The sequence below is a fragment of the Globicephala melas genome, chromosome 2 (genome assembly GCF_963455315.2).
Source record: "Globicephala melas chromosome 2, mGloMel1.2, whole genome shotgun sequence".
NCBI lineage: Eukaryota > Metazoa > Chordata > Mammalia > Artiodactyla > Delphinidae > Globicephala > Globicephala melas.
This window is the reverse complement of record NC_083315.2, coordinates 137,558,315-137,583,008: the sequence shown is the minus strand read 5'-3', so window position 1 is coordinate 137,583,008 and position 24,694 is coordinate 137,558,315. Positions and strand designations below refer to the sequence as shown.

Genomic DNA, 24,694 nt, shown 5'->3' with positions numbered 1-24,694 from the left:
CTTCAACATCAGTGATTCTTTTCTGATCTGTAAAAAGCTTGGGGCATTTGATGGTTCAGAAAGGGTGCTACTGTTTTCTGTCTTCAGGAGTTAAATGTTCTTTTGGGTCATCTGTTCATAGATATTGAAACTTAGTTCCCTCCAAACTTTCGGACGATGGAAAGATTTCTGTGGGTCAGGAACGTTTAACTTTCAAAAGGGATCTGTGATGTCTCTCTGGGAAAGCATTATTAGGTCAGACGTTCCTTATCTTCTTTTGAGGGATGATTTTTCACGGTCCTTTAACTGAAGCAGGCCTGTGGCCATGCTATCTATGCTGGAGCCTTAAAAATCAACTGTTTTTCCTCCAGGAAAATGTTTCTGGTCTCCCCAAAGCAGGCACTCACCAGCATCTTAGTCCTTACTTCTATTCTGTCATTTCCTGGTTGTTGTCCCCCCTACCTCCCCAATCTCTCTCCCTCTTGGAACTACGAGGCCTGTGAAGAAAAGGGCCATGTCTGTCTTGCCCACTTGCCTCTCCAGGGTACAGCACAGTGCCTGGTACATAGGACACGCTCAGTGGCGCATGAAAGCTCACCTAAGGCTTGGCATTTCATAGAGAAACATGTAATAGTCTGTTAGAGTAGCTACCCCAGGAGCAGAGGGGATGAATCTCAGTCAATCACCCACACTTTTAAACCCTGAACTCCTCTGACCAATATCATACACTTCCATGAGAGCCCAATCCATTCATATATCCATCTTTTCAGGATACAGGGGGAGTGGGCAGTGGAGATCTTAGGATGCTGAGGGAACACGAAGGAGGAGGGGGAGAACCAAACCCAGACTTGGAATGTCAGGGAAAGTTTCCTGGGTAAAGTGAGGTCTATGGTGAGACCTGAAGCACAAGTAGGAATTAGCATGGTCGCTCTTGAGGAACTGAAAGCTGCTCATTGTGGCTGGAGCATGGAGTGTGGGCTGGGGTGAGGTAAGCAATAAGGCTGAAGAGGAAATTGGGGTCCAGATCATGCAGAACATTCTATAGCATTTTGAAGAGTTGTGTTTTATCTAAGGGCAGTGGGGAACCGCTGAAGGGTTTTAAGTAAAGGAATGACTATCAGCTCGGCAACTGAGAAAGATCATTTTGGATACAGCAATGATGAAGGTGGAAAGAAGGTGGTCAGGAAATGACTTTCAGGCCTCATTTTTATCATATGCTAATAAAATGGAGCCAGCAGCCAACACAAATGGAGTCCCAGATGTAGCAACTGTTTTACAAAATAGAAGGAAGACCACAGAAAATCCAAGGCACTTCTCTGATTCTACATAAATGCTACCCCTCTCATTAAAAATACTGCACCTCTACTATCACAGCTAGTCATCATTCTAAACATTTGCTAGATACCAAAACTGCACTAAGAGTTATGTAAGATAAAATGATTCACTCTGCCCACCAACCTCATTAGCTCTCCAGGGTTGCACAACCGAATTTAACATGTCGGGCTCACAAACTACCAGTGAACAAAGTTATACCATATTAACAGGTTTAGAAATCACAGTCTTGTAAAATAAGCAAAAGCAAAGAATTCTCCAAACAGTTTTCCATCCATTATCATATTCAAAGGACACAAGAATCTGGTCCAGTCTTTCAAGTGCAAGTTGGTATGTAATTAATTGATTTTTTTTTTTTACAAGGGACACTGTGATCATTGTAATAACTGGTCAATCCCGAATTACTTTCATTTTGTTTTTAGACAGATGAATAGGGACTTCCCTGGTGGAGCAGTGGTTAAGAATCCGCCTGCCAGTGCAGGGAACACAGGTTCGAGCCCTGGTCCGGGAAGATCCCACATGCCACGGAGCAACTAAGCCCATGCGCCACAACTACTGAGCCTGTGCTCTAGAGCTCACGAGCCACAACTACTGAGCCCACTTGCCACAGCTACTGAAGCCCACATGCCTAGAGCCTGTGCTCCACAACAAGAGAAGCCACGGCCATGAGAAGCCTGAGTAGCCCCCGCTCGCCACAACCAGAGAAAGCCCGCAGGTAGCAACGAAGACCCAGTGCAGCCAAAAATAAATAAATTTTTTTAAAAAGATGAATAAAATGTTTAAGTCAAGATCCTTCCAAAGTGCTTATACTTTACTTGCTCCAAAATCACATTTCAACAGAGATTTAGTGCCTACTATATACCAGACACTGCTCAAGATGCTGGACTTAGAACAGTGAATAAGAGAGGTGGGGTCCCTGCTCTCAAGGTGTTTATACCCTAAAGGAGGAAGGTAAAATAAGAAAATAAATTAACAAAATGATCTCAGAGAGGGATGAGTGCAATGAAGGGTGACAGATAATAACGTGGTCTGGAAGGTGTTCTCTGCAGGGGGAACATCTGAGCCACAACTTAACCATGATGAGAAACAGCCAGCCCCACTGCAGCAAAATTCTTACCATGAAACTGAAGACACAATAAACCCAACACAATTCACGTACACTGGGATAAACCTCCCTAGAGATGCTAAAATATGTTTCTTCCCTAAACGCTCCTCAACAAACTGGCTCCGAAAAAAATCATTGTGAGAACAAATAACTGTACCACAAAGTACAAAAGAGAATGAACCGCTAGATAACGAATCTAGAAGATTCAATCTGATGCTATAAATTCATGTACCTGGATCCAGGAATCAAGAGCAAAGATAATCAACGATTGCCAAGTGGTAACCTGGAGGCTTCCCCTGACAAGACTACTAAACAGGTAACCAAGACTACTAAATAGGTAACCTCACTGAGTTGAGAGAAAGCAGCCCTCCACTGCTGCAGGGAACAGAATGTCTTCAGGAGGGTTGAACCAGGAAAACAGCCTGGGATACTGCCAAGCAGGTCCTTCCTTCCTGAGGGGATGCCAAGGCCTTTCCATGACGCAGCCTCCAGCCCCTCCTGCCTCCTGCCATGTCCCTATGCTCTGCACTAAGTATTAAGTGCTGGTCCCCATTTGGAAAGTCAGTGAATACAGAGCAAATCTGTGAAAGGAGAAGATAAGGTTTTAACTTAGACAAACTTTCGGGTTTTAGAAGTTCAAGAAATTATGCAAAACAAACCGGTTCTAGAAGAAACAGAAAAAAAGCTGACAGTGATAATTTAGAAAATGAGACTGTGTCCAAAAGTCAGAAACTGTATTTAATGAGTTTGGTGTTTTTTAACGCTCCTACTCTGATAATATTTTTTGCACTAAAGAGGCAACATGGTTTTCAAGAGTCAGCCTTGGCTCAAATCTAATTCAGGCACTTATTTACCTAACATCTTCTTTGGTAAAATAAGGATAATAAATCCTCAACGTTTTTTCTCTACAGCTGTATTGAGTATAACTGTCACGCAACAACGTGCACACACTTAACAGTGAACTATCTGATGTGCTTAGACGTTAAGTATATAACTGTGAAACCATCAGCACAATCAAAATAATGAATATATTCATCTCGCTCAGAAGTTTCCTTGTGCCTCCTCTGTAATCCATCCCTCCATCACCTTCATTCTCCCGTTCCCAGGCAACCACTGATCTGCTTCCTGTCACTACAAACTAGTTTACATTTTCCATAATTTTGCATAAATGAAATCATACAGTATGTACTCTTTTGTGTCTGGCTTCTTTCAGTATGTAAATCACATATTTTAAGATTCATCCATACTGTTACGTGTACCAATAGTTCATCACTTTTTATTACTGGGTAGTATGCCATTGAATAGATACAGAATTTGTTTAAATATTCACCTGTTGGGGACTTCCCTGGTGGCGCAGCGGTTAAGAATCCGCCTGCCAGTGTAGGGAACACTGCACTCCTGCCAATGCAGGAGACACGGGTTCGACCCCTGGTCCGGGAAGATCCCACATGCCGCGCAGCAACCAAGCCCGTGCGCCACAACTACTGAGCCTGCGCTCTAGAGCCCCTGAGCCACAACTACTGAAGCCCGCGTGCCTAGAGCCTGTGCCCCGCAACAAGAGAAGCCACCGCAATGAGAAGCCCGCGCACCGCAACGAAGAGTAGCCCCTGCTCGCCGCAACTAGAGAAAGCCCACACACAGCAACGAAGACCCAACGCAGGCAAAAATAAATAAATAAAATAAATAAATTTAAATATTCACCTGTTGACTGACATTTTCCAGTTTGGGGGCTATTACAAATAAAGCAGCTGTGAATGTTCATGTACAAGTCTCTGTAAAATGGTTTCATTTCTCTTGGTAAGTACTTAAGGGTAGCTAGGTCCCATGGTAAGTATATGTCTAACACTTTAAGAAACTGTTAAAGTGTTTTCTAACGTGACTATTATTTTAGATACTGCACAGTAGTATATGAGAGTTCCAGTTGCTCCACTTCCTCACCAACTCTTGGTATGATCAGTCTCTTTAATTTTAGCCTTTCCCATGGGTTTTGGTTTTAATTTACGTTTCCTTGACTAATCTTTTAATGTGCTATTTTCCATGAAGGGTGCCTATTCAAATCTTTGTCCCATTTTTAAATTGAATATTTTTCTCATTGCATTTTAAGAGTTTTTATATAGTCCCGTTAAAAGTCTCTTGTCTGATTTACATGTTGCAAATAATTTCTCCCAGTCAGTGGCTTGTGTTTTCTTTTTCTTAAGTATCTTCTGAAAAGCAATAGTTAATTTTAATAGTCTGATTTGATTTTTTTTTAATAGTACTTGCTTTTTTGTGTCCTGTCTAAAAAATGTTTGCTTAACCCAAGGGCACTAAGATCTTTCTTCTATGTTTTCTTATAAAAATTTTATAGCTAAAATCCTTTTTTTAGGTCCATGATCCATTTTAAGTTAATTTTTGTGTATGACATGAGGTAAAGGTCAATGCTCAAGTTTCTGCACATAACTATTCAATTGTTCACGCACCTCTTGTTGAAAAAAATTATCATTTCCCCATTGAATTGCCTTGACATCTTTGTCAATAAAGAAAGTCAATTTATCATATATGTGTGAACCTATTTCTAGACTCTCTTCTACTCCGCTGATCTATATGACTCTCTTTACTCCGATACCACACTATCTTAATTATGGTAATGTTATAGTTATCTTGAAATCAGATAGCATAAGTCCTCCAACTCATCTTTTTTCAAAATTATTCTTAGATGAGTCTGGGTCCTTCACATGTTCATATAAACTTTAGAATCAGTCTGTTAATTTCTACAACAAAGCTTGATGGTATTTTAACTAGGATTGCATTAAATCTATTGAACAAGTTCGGAAGAACTGTTAAGAATTGAGGTCTTAACAATATTGAATCTTCCCATTTATGAACACAGTATCTCTCTCCATTTATTTAGATCTTTAACTTATTTCAGTGATGGTTTGTCATTTGCAGTGAACAAGCCTTGCATGTTTTATCAGATTTATCCAATTTCATATTTTGATGCTCTTTTAAATGGTATTTTTCTATTTCGGTTTTCGATTGTCCACTGATAATATATAGAAACAACTGATTTTTGTAGATTGGTTTGGATTCTGCAACCTAGCTAAACCTAGCTTGTTGGTTCTAGAAGCCCTTTTGTAGGTGTCTTAGAATTTTCTACAATTTTACTTCTTCCTTTGCATGTACTTTATTTTTTTAATTGCCTATTGCACTGACTGGGACCTCCAATACACTGTTGAACAGAAGTGGTAAGAGTAGCTATCCTTGTCACTCCTGATCTTAGCGGAATATCATTCTGTTTTTCACCATTAACATGTTACCTGTAGGTTTTTCACAATTGTCCTTCACCACATTGAAAAAGTTCTCTTCTATTACTAATTTGTTGAGAGTTTTTATCATGAATGGGTATTGAATTTTGTCAAATACTCTTTATCTATTGAGATGATCATATGAATCTCCTTTTTTATTCTGTTAATATGAAGAGTTGCACTGATTGACTATAAATGTTTAATCAACCTTGCAGTCCCGGTTATAACCCCATTTGATCATTTGCTATATTGCTGGGTTTGATTTGCTAAAATTTAAGAGTTTTTATATCTATATTCACGAGGGGCACTGGTCTGTAGTTTTATTTATTTGTAATGTTTTCATCAAGTTTTGGTATAAAGGTAATGTTGGCCTCATGAAATGAGCCGGGATGTGTTTCCTTCTCTTCTGTTTTCTGAAATAGTTTGTGTAGTTGGCAATATTTCTTCCTTAAATGTATGATAGAACTCACCAGTAAAGCCTTCTGGGACCTTGAGTTTGCACTGTGGAAGGTTTTTAACTACAAACTCAATTGCCTTAATAGACATAATGCTATTCAAGTTATTTGAATGAGTTTGGGTCATTTGTATCTTTCAAAGAATTTGTTCCTTTCATCTAATTGTGGAATTTCCTGGCATAAAGTTATTCATAATATATATTTTTAAATGTCCATAGGATCTATAGTGATGTTCTCTCATTCCTAACATTGGTAATTTGTGTGTTTTTATTCTTGATCATTTGAGGTTTATCAATTTTATTACGTTCTTTTTTTCCCAAAGAACAGCTTTTTGTTTCATTGATTTTTCTCTGCTGTTTCTATTTTCTGCTTCAACTAACCTCTGCTATCTTTACATTTCCTTCTTTTTGCTTACTTAGGATTCAATTTGCTCTTCTTTTCTAGTTTCAGGTGGAAACTCAGGTCTTTGAGATCTTTTCTAATTTAAGTTTTTAATGCTGTGAATTTCCATTTAAGAATTTCTTTAGTTGTTACATTATATCCCACTACCTCCTTGGATATAATGTAAATTAAATGAAATAGTATAGTTAGGAAAGAAATAGTTGATTGCCTAATCCATGGCAGGCACTGTGCTTGATACTAGGAATATACTGCACAGAAGAGATCTAACCCTTTCTCTCATCAAGCTTAGAAGGTAATACAGACGAAATTGGTTCAAAATCAACGCCAATGATTATCTTCTTAATACTCAGAAAGCATGTTAAGCAAAAGAGCATTAACAACTTTGTTTTAGTCTAATAATAAAGGTGTCTTCTGTTTTTGTCTCTTCTCGTGATCTAGCAAGAACTAAGCTTTTAGTATTTTTTAGAGTTTAGCAATTTGTAATTTCAATTGCAACAAATAAATTTACTGTAGAGTAAATTACTCCATTTGTAACTTCCTGAATAAACTACACATTTCAATTTAATATGCTAAAGATAAATATGTAATTCTAAATTTCAAAACCACCTTTAGACCTATAAAGGATCATTTAGAAAACAAGCATTCCATATATTTCCAAATATTTTCTTAAAATTATTTTCTTAACAAAAAATTTTAAAAGAAAGGAAACACACTACCCATTCTACCCTATCATCACAGTTTCAAAATACCCAGAACTTTTAAAAACTGCCTCCTAATTGAATGAGTGTCTGACAAATCACCAGTTCCAAGGTCATTTAAAGGCTGACCTATCCTACCAAACACTCATATTCTCCGGAACACCACATTAAACATCTAAATATAATGAATTCAGACAATTATAGATACAGAAATTTAATTGACATTTAAATCTATTCAGCCAGTGGGACAATAGGCAGCTCTAAATACCCCCACCTTGTCAGGTAACCTGAATCTTTCTACACTTAAGCTTCTCCAGCCCTTATCTTGCGGTCTTCATTTAGGCTACAGGTTCTCAAACTTCACTGCACATTGCAATCACGTGGAGAGCTGAAAAGTACTGATGCTGGGGTCCACAGCCATAATAGATTCCTGTCTAGAGTCTTTAAAAGTGGGGATTTTGAAAAGCTCCCCAGGTGATTCAAATGTGCAGACTAGGGGTAAAATGAACCAGTCTAGGATCTTTTTGGGAAAACAGGCTTCTAATGGCCATTGGTCAGTCTGCACCACCATATTTCAGAACCTAGTTCTTTTAGAGCTTTGCCCAACCTAACTCCTAATCAGACACTAATTTAATAATTCCATTCAGATTCCTAGACTCACCTCTATTTCCTGTCCAGAAAGTCACAGGATAAAAAGTCAATCTCTACTTTGGCCATTCCTCTCTAATCCACTTCTAAATTCCACAAAGTAAATTCAGCTGAAGGGAAAGTAACTCAATATAATTTGATGATATGGTTAAACAGTCGTTATGGTTTTTTCTCCTATTTAAGAGACTACTCCACAAGCTGCTGTAAGTTTACAAAGTATATGATAAAATAATCAATTCCTCAAAGTGTAAAATAAATATCTAAATGAATCTTCCTTATTATCCATCTGATTCCCCCACTTGTTAATTTCAAACAGGTTTTCAATACTGAGTCACCATTCTGGGCTCAAAACTGACATTCTCCAGAATTTAAATCATTAAACTCCCGAGACTCTTCAAAGGGCTTACTCCATTTTGCCAGGCCAGACCACTTCATTATAATTATCATTTCATCACATAAGAGTGGGAAGGATAACACCTGCATCACAAAAACAGTATGAAGATTAAGAAGCAAATGCATTTTAGCACTGTGTAGAGTGCTCTAGACATTTTAATTTATTTGCAGCAGAAATTTTGCCTCATGGGAACTATGTGAAAAAGCACAGGCAAGTAGGAAGTGGCGGGTTAACTACTTGTCAATATACAGAAGCACCAGCAGGTGAGGAGAGGGGAGGGGGGCGGTTCACAAACTGCTGAAGAGCCCTCTAAACTCTCAGTACCAATAACAACAGAAACACATACTGCAGGACTCACCCCTCTCAGGCTGAAACTGAACTGAAGTTACAAACACACGTAAACCTCATCTCCTTGGAAAACTGCTAAACGAAACTTGGCCAACTGAAGACCCAGGCACTCCAATCCCTGCCAATGCAGGTTATGTACCTCTGGGATGTAATGGATGTGCATGCTGAAACACGTGTGCACATCTGAGCTGCTGAACCAACACGTATCCAGAAACATTATGAATAATACCTGCGAGAATGTATCACCTTCTCCTAAAAACCGCTTAAAGAACTTGACCCAAATCAAGTCACTTTCCTATCTATCACAACTTCTTTGCCTTTCCTGCGTATTACCCTCAAGCTGAGAGTTGGGGCGCCTTACCCAAAGTGTGGGCGGAGGGGGGTGACCGCCCCTACCCCGACTTCCCGTTAGCCCAAGCTGCCATCCCGAAAGGGGACCGTGTCGAGGATAGCTTTCTAGAGACACACCTGTGCCCTAGCGCACCACCAGTGCCGTGGCCACCTGGGCGAGAACCAAAGCGAGGGCCGCAGTGGAGGGAATTCCCTGCGCTTGGGAAGATGGGAAAGCGCGCCCCGGGCAAGTTTTGTAAAATGAAGGGGGGAGAAGGTGCGGAGTGGACACAAAGGGGAGTGTTCAAGGTACTCACCCAGCCCTCAAAGGTGTCCGAGGCGCCGGCCGTGCGCAGCAGCTCCTGGAACTGCAGGGTGCAGTTGGCCACAAAGTGGTCGTAGCCCAGGGGCGTCTCGTGGAAGACAGCCAGCTCGAGGTGGCCACCGTCGGTGACGTTGGCGCAGAATTCCTCGTTGTACGTTGGTTTGTTGGTCTTCTGCTTGGTGCTCGTCTGGCCCACGCGTACCTGGTCCACGCTCACCGTCAGGTAGGGGTCCAGCAGCTGATAGCCCTTCTTGAAGAGCGAGTGGCGCAGGGACCAGCGGGTGGGCTGCAGCCCCACGGCCTCGCCAATGCGGACCCTCAAGTAGCCATTGAACTTCATGGTGCCGGACGACATGCCGGGGCCGCTGTCCCAATCCAGGGACCGCGCGGTCTCGCAGCGGGAGAGCGGGGAGACCTCGTTCAGACCAGCCCTCGCGGCGGCCGCAGGAGTGGAGGCAGCTCCCGGGAAAAGCAAATCGCAAGCCCCCCTCGAACAGCCATTCTGCGTCCCCCGCCGGACCTTCCCTCCCCTCCTTCCCTCCCTCTCTCCCTCCCTCGCGAGGTGGAAAGGAGGGGAGCCGGGCGCCAAGCCCTCAGAGGGCCGGGGTCGCCCGACCGTCCCTCTCGAGCGCGCGGCGTCTCCCGGGGGCTCGCGCGGGACTCGCCCCTTCTCCAGGGCCGGGAAGCACCTCTCCCCGGAGAGCCGGAGCGACCCGTCCGGTTAGCTCGAGCCTCAAGCGTCTCTTGCCCCCGCCTCCTCCCGCTTCTGCTCCTGCCCCCGCCTCCGCGGGCTCACGCTCTCCCCCACTCGGTGAGCTTCAAACCAGGAAGCAGCTGCCGCCCCGTCCCGGGCAGGAGCCGCGCGCCGCCGGGCTCCAAGTTCACGGCAACCCTGCGCGGGGCTGGCGCGCCCTCCGAAGCCCGGGGGCGCGGCGCGCGGCCGGCGCCCGACCCTGCGTTCGGTCAGTAGCGGGGCGCAAGCGGCCTGGGGAGCGCGGCGCAGGCCGGTTCGCACCGCTCTGCTCGCGCTCCCTGCAGCGGGGTCTGGCGGGGAGCTCTGGGCTGGAAGCTACCCCAGGTGCAGGCCAAAAAGGGAAGGGCTTGCGGCCCAGCCTGAGCGAACACCTGAAGCGTGGGAGACAGACCCGGGGAGCGCCGGAAGGCGGGAAAGAGGAGGAGCAGGGAACCCACGCGGCCGGGAGTCGCCCGCGCCCCCCCGTCCCCCCTAGGAGGTGGGATGGCGACCCAACGTGGCCATCTGGGAGAGGCCCTGGCCGGAGGCGGGTGCGTGACGGGAGGTTCCTTTACCTAATCTTTACAGGGATGGCTCATCCCGAGTTCAGCTTGGGCCCATCCTGTTTGTGTACCTTTCCTGCGGAGAGTAATTACACGGTTGTTGTGTGTGTGCGTGTGTGTGTGTGTGTGTGTGTTTTTAATAGAGCAGTAGTGATGATGGAAATCCTGTCCGCCTCCTTCCTCGGAGAGGTGTGTCTTGTTGCACAAAGAGCAGGAAAGTTCAGTTCTGAAGACAGACATGGCCGGGACGTAATAAATCTCTTCCTCTGCGGGGTGATTCCCGGTCCACCCGGCCCTGCATGACAAGAACAGTAGATGTTCACACACACAGTCCCTGGCACATGTGCTCGATCGCCTCTTCTAGGAACACTCGGGGCTGTTGCTCTCTTTATGAGTCAGAGGGGGCAGCCTTCAGTTTTTTCTCCACTCGGGGCTCCTGCAGTTTTTGTCCCCTGGGAGCTCCTTACTCCCTGAGGGCCAGGTCAACCAATTTGTCTCCCATAAAGCCTAGGCCATTCTTAACATACTTAATTACATTCTCCCTGGCGACTCAGCCTCCTGCTAGCGGGTCAGTCTTTCTAGCCCCCCTACCCACAGTGCCCTATTGGGGGCTTTCTAACCTAGGTTCTCAACATTTCACTGAGGCACACTATGGAATGAAAACAAATAAGAACAATGGGTCGGTGGGGGAGGGCCTGTCTTAGAAAACAGCAAAATGTCCTTAGAAGAACGGCAAGGATGCAGCACATCGTCCTAATGACCCCTTAGCTTTAGATGGGGCTCGTAAAGCAAGCTCTCAATCATCCAGGGAGTTCCTGCGTGGCCCTGGTGCTCCAGGAGAAGAGGTCAAGGGGACCATTTGCGTCAACTTTGTCATCCTCTCCTCCAAAGAGTGGGACTCTAGCTTTAAGAACCACTAAAGGATTTGCTGCTGTTGGGCTATGATACTAAAAGAAGACTGTCCCAGATCGTGGCCAGCTATACAGCTGCCCTACGGTTGTGTGATGAGAGACACAAGATACTCCATTTTTGCCCTATCAGTCAGTGCCAGGCATAGGTGAGCAGTGGTGACAGAGCAGTGAGCAGGATAGCCATGGTGCCTGCTTTCCTGGGGCTCACAGTCCCACAAGGGAGGAAAAACAACGAAGGGAGGGTGCAGTGGAGGAACAGGCCAAGGTGCCATGGGATAATGTAACCTGCGGGTCAGGGGTAGTCAGAGAAGGGTCACCTAAAAACATTGACAGCAGAAGGATCTGTTTATCCAGGGCTCCTGAGAAAAGGGACAGTTTGACCTGTTTGGGGAACAGAGAGGATTCCGTGTGGCTGGAGGAGCAAGTGACTGAAATGAGCCTGAAAAGGTGGGTCAGGGTCCGAGACTGACCAGAAGTGGTAGGTTTTTGGACATTAGCTGTGAACAGCTGGAAACCTCTTGAAGGCTGTTCAGCAGGGCCAGGACAGGATGAGATTGGGGTTTGAAAATCCTCTCTGGGGCTGTGTGAAGAATGGACTGGAAGGGGCAAGCACAGGTGTGGGGAGACCAGAGAGGAGGCTGCTGCTGAACTCCAGACGGGAGAAGACAGTGACCGGGACTCAGGTGGTGTGACGGCGATGAGGATAAGGAGGTGGGATTGACAGGTCTCGGGGATGGATGGAAGGGAGGGAATGAGGAAGAGGAAAGTATCAAGGGGGAACTTGCAGGAAATCAGCCTGAGCAACTGCGTGGATTACAGAGCCATTAGTCATTAGGAAACACTAGGAGAGGAGCCGCAGGTTTGTGGGAGGGTTCGGAGGGGGTGGAGTTCAATTCAAAACATGTCAGGTTTGATACACCTTGGATACGTTTAGGTGTAAATCCCAAGTGGGCAATCGGGGCTATGTGGTTGCGAAGGTCAGAGGTGGAGTCTGAAGTAAAGGCATAAACGTAGGCGCCGTTAGTATAGAGATCGCAATCAAAGCTGGAATAGTGGATGAGATCTCTGTTCCAGGAAAAGGTAGGAAGAGAACGTAGCTTGAGAAAAGAAGGGGCTTATGATGCGGCCTTCCAGAAACCCCAACATCTATAGGTGGAGGGGCAGCAAGGGAGTTGAGAAGTGGCAGGCGGGAGTGAGAGAAAACGCAGGAGGATGTGGTGTTAAGTTATTGTGGAAACTAACCCCAAAGTTCTCCAGCAGGAAGGAAAGGTCAGCTAGGTCAGAGGATGCTAAGGGATTAAATAAACAAGACTGAAGAAGCCCTGTGGAGTTGGCAATGGACAGGTCCTGAGTAATCTTTGAGCCGATTCAGTAGAAGGGTAGACATGAAAGCCTATTTGGAGTAGGTTGAGGTGAAAAATAAGAAGTGGAGAGAGTGAGCTTAGACACTCTTTCAGGACGTTTGGCTGGAGTGAGGAGGAGAGAGAGAGCTGAAGATCAGGACGCAATCACCAGACGGAGGGCTTTTTAGTAAGGGGAACAATGCAGGAAAGGAGAGAGTTCGTACCGTTCTGAGACTGCAGGAGGGAATGCCATCTGAGGCACATGTGAAAAAATGGGCCTTAGTTTAAGAAACATCTATGCCTGTGGCTCTTAGCCTGCTGTCTAAAATTGTCTGCCTATAGCCAGGGAAGACGGTCTACAGCAGCCCCAGCTTCCTGGATTTCTAGTTTAACAGCCCCAGCAGAACGAGGATTTCCTCTACTAGTATCCTTAATTCAGTCTTGAGGAAGACTCTGTCTCCAGCCTATGTCATGTGTCATTAGGTGGCTCCTGGGGTACACTAGACAGGCAGAAGACAGCACATAGCACAAAGTCCCTGTAGGGGAGGACTAGCTGCCCATACAGACCTCGCCTACGTGACAGCTGTTATCCAGAGCTGGTCATGACTTTTAAGGAAGGCAGGGGAGCAAGAAGTTCCCTCTCTCTACACATCCCACCCTGCTTACTAGTGGCTTGTACATAATACAGTGTAGCAACTTGCATATCTGTATAGACTACTTTGAAATATGTATTATAGGTTCTTTTATAGACTAGAGGTTTGTTTCTTTTTTCTTCCCTTATCACTATTACTTGTTTCTTGTCTTAGTCACATTATAACTTTGGACTTCTCTATATACAATTCCTAGTACATTGTCTAAATGCTATTTGATTGATTGCTTGATTGACTAAATCACTGCCACTTTTCTAATTTCTTAAGGAACATTTCACACAACCCCCATTCCACTTTAAAATAGAATGAGAGAATTTAGAGAATAATGCAGCCAGGTCAAAAACTACCCCATGTTACGATAATATGACACAGCCTTTGGAGGGCAGTTTGATACCATACATCAAAATCTTCAAAGTAAGGAGTCACTTATTTGCCTGAAGAGGTCCAGTAATAGTGAAATGGCTGAGTAAATTATAGAATAACAACTCAATGGAATATCACATCGTTATTAGAATGACATATGATGACATAGAAAAAAGATAGTAAATAGCATTTTAAAAATCTAACGTAAGAAATATAAATATGCTATGAAGTACATAAAATATGCATACCAAAGGATTAAGATTGGAGTTTGACACAGATAAACGAACACAGTTCTTAGAATGCTGGACTTACAAACGAATACTAAATGTACTTATCTACAAGGGCTCTGAAGATTACATAATTCAATATAGAATATGTGATACATGGGCAATCACAAGGTACATTTCAGCTGTTACCTCAGCCGCCACATTACCATTGATTAAGTATCCACCAGCATTGTAACAAGGCACTTGACAAACATTTCATTTGAGTCTCATGACAGCCGTAGAAGTAAGTGTTATTATCTCTATTTTACACATAGGAAAAGTGAGGGCCAGAATGGTTAAGTGAATTGGGTCACATAGTTAATACATGAAAGAGCTAAGATTTGGTCCATTTTTCAAAACAGGCACACCTAACCCCCATCCCAGGTGGTTTTAATGCATAGTAGGAATGAAAACTATTATACACACTGAGTACAAAGAGGAAGAAGATGGAGATTCTCAGCAGTCAGGAGAGAGTGCCACACAGAACAGGGGTTATAGCAGTGCTGTCCCTTATGCGTTTCTGAATATGCAAAGGCACGTATGTATAATGGTATATGTATAAAGGTACATAGAAAGTGGCAAAGGTGGGCCTCAATGTCCTTATACATGTTCCAAAAAGAACAGAGAAAGGTAAGCTATTTCACAGATGTTGTACCGTTTCTCAGAATGCAAGGAAGACACGAGTGTCACATTGAAAAGGACATGTTGTATTAGGCAGAATGAATGAAAGAAGACCCAAACCTAGACACATCACTGTGAGGCTTCTGAAACCAGATAAAAGGAGAATCTTCAATGACTTGGAGGAAGAAACAGAGGCAAAGTCGGGAGGTAGGGTGGGGTGGGAGGAGTCTGGGATGAGATCAGAGTAACAGGTCTTCAGAGAGCCAAAGGGTCCTGACACAACAGTCTGTGAGTCAGTGGATGAACAGCTCATAATGAGAGAGGGAACGAGGGAAAAGAAGGCTGAGGGGCAAAGTCCTAGAGAGCCGATGGGGTAGACCGGCTGAGCTCCCCACCCGTCCTCAAAAGAAGGGCCTTCCAGGGACTGAGATCAGAACAGAGGAGCAAACATAAAAGTAATACCCTCATAAAAAGCAGTCAAGTTGCCTAGACATAGCCTGGTGATCAGGAGCAATGACTCCGTAAGTCATTTCTGCCATTGTTTTCTAACAGGAAACTCCAGTGAAGTTAAATATTTTCTGAGTATGAACAGAACAAACACAAATCTCTCCCATGGCTGATTTACTTTTTTACATAACTCACCTACTTGAATCTACCCATGTTAGAATATTTTCATTTTAAATCCCTTGCATCACCTAAGTGCCTTTCTTATTAGTACTATGGAATCCTGGAAAACGTTACAAACATTCTGTTAAGAAACAGTCCTCAGTCTGGGGCTTCCCTGGTGGCACAGTGGTTGAGAGTTCGCCTGCTGATGCAGGGGACACGGGTTCATGCCCCAATCCGGGAAGAACCCACATGCCACGCAGTGGCTGGGCCCGTGAGCCATGGCCGCTGAGCCTGCGCGTCCGGAGCCTGTGCTCCGCAACGGGAGAGGCCACAACAGCGAGAGGCCCGCGTACCGCAAAAAAAAAAAAAAAAAAAAAAAGTCCTCGGTCTGAATTAAAGTTTGGTAGATTTTTTAAAAAGACATACCTCATATACCATAAGAGATAAATAATTTAGGGGAGCCAAGACGAATCTGCATTTAGTGACCTCCAACATTTCTTCGTCTCCACTTCTATAATCACAACTTACGGAAGCATGTCACCAAATGAGGCAAAAATATCTTTTGAAACTAAAATAATTCAAAATTCCTTAATTCTGAATGCAGAACTTACTGTAACTTTTCATTTTAGTATGTTTCGAAATATCTTAATATTTCTAAAAAACACTAGTGATAGAAGCAAGCAACTATGGTTTAAAATAGTAATAATTTTCTCTAAACCTATTATTAATGTAGTTAATGGTCCAGTTGTTCCGTTAACTTTTATCATTTGGTTCTAGTCCATTAACAAGCTAAGTGGTTATGAAGTAGCAACCAAGTTATTAGATTTTAAGGGTTGTGTAAGAAACCTGTGAGAGGAAAATGATTATTTTGTCCTAATGGCATCTTTCTTTCGCCCTTTGCTGGATTTTCTCTATGTCTCATTGATGGCATTCTTGGGTTTACTCAGTGGCCATCTAATCCGTAATTCCATTCTGGTCGCTGGGCATCAAACTCAGACTTTTCAAAGTCCTCTGGAATTGCCTTTAGGTCATTTGTAACACCCTCCACGTGTTCTTTCAGCCTTGGAATTGAATAGTAGATAGTGATAAATTTAGTACATAAAATGGCTTTTGTCAATTCAAGTAATCTTAATAGGAAGATCACCTGGGCCTTCCTGCCTATGCTTTTTCTTAGTTGTACAAAGGGAGAGGGGAGGAGCTTCACTTTAAATAGAATATTTAGCCAGAATGTGGCAGTTACTATTTACTATAGTAACCATTACAGATGTTCACAATATACTGTCAGTGAAAAAAGCAGGCTATCAAACTGTAATTCAGCAGGATCCTATTTGGTGTAAAGCGTGCATGTGTATGTTGCGTGTGTGTGTGTATGTGTAAATTTGGAAGGGTAGACCCCTAAGTGTGAACAATGGCTATCACAGGTCATAGATTACAGAGCAGAGTCTGGCTAGCGTAGAGGTTGAAAACAGGGACTCTGGAGCCAGATTGTCTCCACCCAAATCCTATCCCCTATAGCTGTGTGACTTTAGGCTCTACCTCTCCTTACTATGCCTTAGTTTTTCATCCAGAAAGTGGGTTGATGTGTGTTCTATAGAGCTGTTTGTAAAGCCCTTGAAACAGTGCCAGGCACATAGTAAGCAACTTTATAAATGTTTATTATTGTGGGTGGCTTTTTCTTCTTTTCATCCGTCTGTATTTTGTGATTTTTCTATTTTTTTCTGGAATGAAGATTTCAGCAATTTAAGTTTATTTAGCTAATATTAAAAAACTGCACACCAAATCACAGATAGGTGGACTTTAACCCTTTCAAATTGTAATCATTTCCTGTCATCTTTCTGGTGAAACTTGAACGTCTTCTCGTTCTTGGAAATGGAAAAAGCAGTTTGTCCCCTCTTCCCAAGAGCTTATAGTTAGTTCATAATAAGGAGGTATAAAAAAAGCTTTTCCGTCCTTGAAATCTTGGTAATGAAGTATGAAATTTTCACGTCAACCCCAATCATCTTTCTCAGGCAAGGAGAAAAATTTAACTTTCTACAAAAACCAATACATATTGCCATATTAAAATCCCTCAAATCCCTTCCCGTCTTCCCTTCATAGAACTCTGACTCAAGGCATTTGTTTAGAATACAGAAAGTTAGCAATTGTAGATACTAGAAGAGCAAAGTAGGTAAATACTTTGTAGTAAAGCAATGTACTGTTTGTTTTCTAATAATTTAATGCAGTCCCACGATACAGGCAACATAATTTTAGCTCTAGAAGCCAACAAGTGACAGAAGGGCAATTCAGACTTTCTGGCCATGATTTTGGGGACGGAGTAGGGAGTTGGATGGCCAAGGAATTGGCATTTTTGACGAAGTTTGGCAGGCTTAGCTGATTCTTTTATACTTAATTTCAAGAAGCCCAGGCATGACAGACAATAGCATTCAAAGATTTAGGTTTGCATCCTCTAAAATCACTAGATGACCTTAAAGAAGTCACATGATTGCACAGAATTAAGTGAAAAACCAACTTTAATAAAACACGTGGCAAAGTCCTATAGTATTATTTAAATGTTCTCAGTTCTTCCTCACCGTGCTGCTCACTTTCCCTTCCCCCACCTCATTCTTACTGCTTCACACTACGCCATGTGTTCCCCCCTCTCTGCTGAGGAATTTGTGCTCAAGACCAGGGGCTCAACTCCACCACCCTCAGAGACTCTTCAAATCAGAGGGAGAATTTTTGACACATTGTCTTAGTTCAAATATAGTCACTCATATTGAGATTCTAAATATGGAGGAAAACTTGAAAAAATAACACCAGTAACAAGACAAACAAATACGGAGAAAATAAGCTCATGGGCTAAATGGGCATGGAAACACAAAAACCACTTATAGTACTAAGATGAAACTTGGGCTCGATACAGGAGAAAGGAAACCAACAAAGGAATTTTACACATTTCCCTGACTTACTCATTTTTTTGAGAGTTTGAACAACTGAAATCAGGAAACACCTGTGCTTGTTAACATTAGTTAGGAAATGACTTTAAAAAACTTGGACTCAGCTTGAGATAACTGATGGCAGGCAGTGATATCATTCCAGAGTCTATATTTCCATGTAAATGCACAAGCTACTTCTGTTAGTTTGGGTCCATTTTTGTAATAGCAATCGAAGACTCAATGCATTACATTTATGGGGTAATTGTTTTCTTGTTTTAAAATTACCTGGCACTTTGCCACATGTTCGTTTTCTTTGTTCCCATTTATAAGTATTCGACGAATATGATAACCACCCAGAAATACAGCTGTCATTACTTTGAGTTGAAAATAAACGTATGGAAAGAACGTTTTAAGATGAAAGACTGAAAGACAAAAATATAGCGTTGTAATAAGAAGATGGGTTGGAAAATAAAGATACAAACGCAAAAAGGTTTGGTCCTTTGATCTGGAAGGCATGCCTGAGAACTCTAGACCAAAACAATTTTTTTTTTTTTTTTTTTTTTTTTTTTTGGTGGTACGCGGGCCTCTCACTGTTGTGGCCTCTCCCATCGCGGAGCACAGGCTCCGGATACATGTGGGATCTTCCCGGACCAGGGCATGAACCCGTGTCCCCTGCATCGGCAGGCAGACTCTCAACCACTGTGCCACCAGGGAAGCCCTAGACCAAAACTATTTTACAGATGAGGAGCCAGAACCAGAAGTTGGCCATTTCTCATGTTGTTTATTACACATTCCCCGGGTCTTCAGAAAGTGAGGCCAGAGCTCCCCAGAGCCGGTTCTAGTCTCAAGTAAACTACTGACTCAGTATGCCTTATCTCTAATCGATTTATACAAACAGCAGTATCATTTATATTGCTTGGATATGTTTTGTTAAACAATAAAGTAAAACACATAAATTATGGTACAGTCGATGATTTATTTCAGTTTCTTAGAAATTCAGGGTCAGGAAAATTTGTTTCTAGCATTTTCCTTTGACATGCCAGTTAAATTATAACCAGTGAGAAATGTTATTTTTGTTGTTTTTAAGAAAACTACAAATAGAATTTTTTGCCAGTGAACAAGGTTTGCGTAGATCATTTTATTATCTCATAATTTTATCACACTTTTTAAAATAGAAGGATATTAGAATACACTTAGTTCTACCCACATTTTGTTTTAAAGTCTTGAAAAATGTCTTTTCAATGTTTGATAAACACTGTAATGAGTCTCACAGATATTAATGTTAATTATTGATCATTGTCATTTAGAAATATTAATTATAATAATTTAAATGAACTTCAACAAACTAACAATTATTGAGGTAAGATTAAGAATACATAATAATCATCAGGAACAGTGCCCTGACACAGAAATGAAACAAAGATTTTTAAATGAAAAAAAGAAAAGTGATGTTTTGTTTTAGTACTTTATTGAGGTGTATCAGGTTGGTCAAAAAGGGCCTTCGGTTTTTAAGTAAAAATAAAAGACACATTTTTCATTTTCACCAAGAACTTTATTGAACAACATATTCACCCTTTTGTTCCACTACCTTCTACCATTTTCCAGGCAACTTCACATTTCCATCTTCCCAAATCTTTTTATTTTTTTGAGCAAAAAACTGTTCCAGGTGCCCTTTACAGTCTTCCAGGGAATTGAAATTTTTTCCATTAAGAGAATTTTGTAAAGACCTAAACAAATGGAAATCCAAAGGTGCAATGTCTGGTGAATATGGCGGATGAATCAGAACCTCCCAGCCAAGCTGTAACAGCTTTTGCCTGGTCATCAAAGAATCATGTGGTCTTGCGTTATCCTGAGGGAAGATTATGGATAATCTTCCATTGACTAATTCTGGACACTTTTCATCAAGGGCTGCTTTCAGTTGGTCTAATTGGGAGCAGTACTTGTTGGAATTAATCATTTGGTTTTCCGGAAGGAGCTCATAATAGCGGACTCCCTTCCAATCCCACCATACACACGACATCACTTCTTTGGATGAAGACCGGCCTTTGGTGTGGTTGGTGGTGTTTCATTTCATTTGCCCCACGATCTCTTCCGTTCCGCATTATTTTACAGTATCCACTTTTCATCGCCCGTCACAATTTGTTTTAAAAACAGAACACTTGGGCTTCCCTGGTGATGCAGTGGTTGAGGATCCGCCTGCCAATGCAGGGGACACGGGTTCGAGCCCTGGTCCGGGAGGATCCCACATGCCACGGAGCAACTGGGCCCATGCGCCACAACTACTGAGCCTGCACTCTGGAGCCTGCGAGCCACAACTACTGAAGCGCACATGCCTAGAGCCCGAGCTCCGCAACAAGAGAAGCCACTGCAATGAGGGGCCTGCGCACCACAATGAAGAGCGGCCCCCGCTCACGCAACTAGACAAAGCCACACGCAGCAACGAAGACCCAACGCAGCCAAAAATAAATAATAAATAAATTAATTTATTTAAAAAAAAAAAGCAGAACACTTTCATTACCTTTAAGTAGAGAACTGCATGCGGAAATATGGTCAAGAAATTTTTTTTCACTTAACTTATGTGGAACCCAAACATCAAAGCAATTGACATAACCAAGGTGGTGCAGATGATTTTCAGCACTTGATTTGGGTATTTTGAGTACGTTGGCTATCTCCCACGTAGTATAATGTTGACTGTTCTCAATCAATTAATGTCTTGATTTGATCACTATCAACTTCAACTGGTCTACCCGACCATGGAGCATCGTCCAGCGAGAAATCTCCAGCATGAAATTTCGCAAACTTTTGACACATTTGATCAGTCACAGCGCCTTCTCCATACACTGCACAAATCTTTTTTTTGCATTTCAGTTGTGTTTTCACCTTTCTTGAAATAATAAAGCATAATATGCTGAAAATGTTGCTTTTTTTCTTCCATCTTCAATATTAAAATGGCTACACAAAAATTCACCAATTTTGATAAGCCTTTTTTTTAAATGCACACTGGTATGACAGCTGTCACCTACAGTCTAACAAAATTGTTTTGAATGAAGTTAAAGACAACTAAGTGCTACTAGAGACATCTTATGGAAAAAACTGAATGAACCTTTTGACCAACCCAATACATATCATACCAAATCATACAGAAGAGGACATCCACTTCTGGCTGTACAGAGTGACTGGTACTGGACTGGCCCTCCACTGAAACCAATTATAAATATCTGAGGTAACTGATTTCAGGCACTTGGCAATAAACACTGTAGGACTGTGATACTCGGGAGAAGGGAAACACACAGAGAGCCCCACATCTTCTTCAGCTCTCTGCCTGGGGTCACCAACTGGACCATAAGGAAGTGGAATCCAAGGGGATATGGATGTCCTGCTAAGCTGAAGAGGTGTAGATAGAGTTGAGGATATCCGTGGTCTCTGGAATTTGTAAGGCAGGATATCATAAAGGAAGAAGTTGTGCAGAGGAGGGTGACAAAGAAGACTTCATGAGTGTTCCCTGACAGCCTGTGTGCAGGACGAGATTTCATGAGACCTAAGACAGAATGGCTCCACAAGTAAGAGAGCTGGGCCAAGATATCACAGGCTGTGCAGTGCTGGAAACATGAGAATTTTGGCCCAGACACAGTGGAGAGGCCTTATTAAGCACCTGATGCATTCAACTGAAACCCCAAAGAGGCCATACCTTAGGAGTAAGTACCATGACCCAGAGAAAGGACCATGCCCCAGGACTAAGGATCAATCTGAAATAGAACTGTCCTAACAAATAATAAAACAAAGCCTAACAAGATCAAAAAGATTTGCCAGTAATTTAACAGCCTGATAGAAGAAACGTCAACACCCTTCAAAGGAAGGTAAAATAATCCAGACTCTCTATAACTCCCTTATAACAGTATTCAAGAATAATATTTAAAATATTAGACATGTGAAGAAGCAGGAAAATGTGACTGATAATCAAGAAAAGGAACAGTCAATAGAAGCAGAATCCAAGAGAACACAAATATTGGAATTAGCAGATGAGTTCTTTAAAACAGCTATAAATATATTTATGGGTGAACAGGAAAAGATGAATATATTGAGTAAACAGATGGGGAGTATCAGCAAAGAAATAAAACATATGGATATATTAGAAATAAAAAGAACATATCTGAAATTACATATATATATATATATATATATATGTAATTTGAGTCCTAGTAGAAGAGAAGAAAGAGAATGGAGTAGAATAAAATTTGAAGAAACAGTGGTTGAGGACTCTTCTAATTGGGTGGAAAACATCAGCCTACAAATTGTGTAATCAACAAAATCCAACCACAATAAATCCAAAAAACCACGCCTAGGTATGTCATAGTCAAAAGGCTGAAAACCAAAGATAGAGTAGAGAAAAGTCAGTTACATACAGGGAAGCAATGCTGTGAGTGAGAGTTGACTTCTCACTAGAAACAATGGAGGCCAGAAGAAGCGGAATGTCATCATTAAAATGCTAAAAGAAGTGGCCAACCCAGAATTATATGTGCAGTAATAATATCTTTGAAAAATGAAAACAGAAAAAACATTTTAAGATAAATGCATGCTGGGAGAATTCATTGTGAACTATAAGAAATAGTCATAGAAAAGTTTTTGAGGATGACGGGAAATGATAGCAAGGGGGAAACCTGCAGTAGAGGAAGGAAGCACCAGAATACAGGAACTCTGCAGGAAGAAGAGCAGAGGAAATGGCAAATAGGCATGTAAATATGAAGGACTGTCTTTTTTTCTCCTTCTCATAATTTATTTAAATGACAGTTAAAAGACAAATATATTGTAGGGGTTTTAACTCATGTAGTAGTAAATATATATAACAACAATAACAAAAAGGATAGAGTTGATATTATATTATTGTGAAGTTCTTATATTTTACGTGAGGTGGTACAATATTAACTCCAAGTAGAATGATGAAGATGTGTTATCCAACAGAGTAATCACTAACCACAAGTGACTAAATTTAAACTTGAATTAATTAAAATGAAATATAGTTTAAAATTCAGTTTCTCAGTTCTATTAGCCACATTTCAAGGTCTTAATAGCCACATATTAAGCTCTTATATTGGAAAAGCACATGGAATATTTGTATCACTGAAGGGAGTTTAGTTGGAGAATGTGAGAAACCACTGGGGAAAAAAAATACAGATGTATAACTTAAAACCAATAGAGAAATTGAATTAAAATAGAGTACTAATCATCTTAGATCTGCTGTCATGCAAACTCAGTAGATGCGGAAATGTTCATTTTCTTCACTATTGTATGCAACACCAGGCTCAGCGTCAGGCATACAGAAGAAGTTTTACAATTATTTGTTAAATAAATAAGGTCTTCCAACTCTTAAAGATTAAATAAAATAGAGGACTAAAAATGTTTTATTAACCAAAACAAAGACATAAAAGGAGAAAATGAGGGGGAAATAAATGGGACTATAGAAAACAACTAGCAAGATAAAAGACTTAAATCCAACCATATCAATAACTACATTAAGTGTAAATGAACTGAACAATCCAATGAAAAGAAAGAGATTACAAGGATGAATAAAGAGCAAGATTCAACTACATGCAGTTTACACAAGATGCATTTTAAAGACCCAGCGAAGTTGAAAGTAAAAAGAGGTGAAAAGACAGGCCAAACAAATCTAAGAAAGCTGGTGTTGATATCATCATACAAGATAAACTTCAAGTCAAGGAAAATGATCAGAGTTGAAGTAATATTTCTTAATGATAAATGATCATTTCATCATGAAGACGTAAAAATTCTAAATAGCTATGGGACTAAAAATAGGTTTAAGTAGGGCTTCCCTGGTGGCGCAGTGGTTGAGAGTCTGCCTGCCGATGCAGGGGACATGGGTTCGTGCCCCGGTCCGGGAGGATCCCACATGCCGCGGAGCGGCTGGGCCCGTGAGCCATGGCCGCTGAGCCTGCGCGTCCGGAGCCTGTGCCCCGCAACGGGAGAGGCCACAACAGTGAGAGGCCCACATACCGCAAAAAAAAAAAAAAAAAAAGATTTAAGTACAAGAAGTAAAAATGAGAATTTAAAGGGCAAATATACAAATCCATAATCATAGTTGAAGATTTTAACACCCTTCTCTGTAACTGATACAAGAACTAAACAAACAAACAAAAAAGAATAAGGATTAAATGATTTGAGCAATATTATCAGCCAACTTGATTTAACTGACATTTATCAGATATCTCACTTAGTATCTACAGAATACACATTGTTTTCAAATGCATATTAGTATCTGCAGAATACACATTATTTTCAAATGCATATGGAATAGTCACTTTATTAGTCAAAGTTCTTCAGAGAAACAGAACCAATAGGATAGACAGGTAGGTAGATAAATGATAGATAGATGATAGATAGATAGATAGGTAGATAGATGATAGA

At 41.7% G+C, this 24,694-nt stretch overlaps 1 protein-coding gene across 1 annotated transcript in view; it reads right to left on the bottom strand.

Moving 5' to 3' along the window:
* The window catches only part of PRKCH (protein kinase C eta), a 220,270-nt gene extending 210,231 nt beyond the window's left edge, over nt 1-10,039 (bottom strand). The window contains exon 1 of the mRNA XM_030855165.2: nt 9,293-10,039. Within this exon, the coding sequence (XP_030711025.1) occupies nt 9,293-9,655 (363 nt within the window). The 5' untranslated portion in view covers nt 9,656-10,039. The remainder of the gene's footprint in view (nt 1-9,292) is intronic.
* Nucleotides 10,040-24,694: the final 14,655 nt, after the last annotated feature.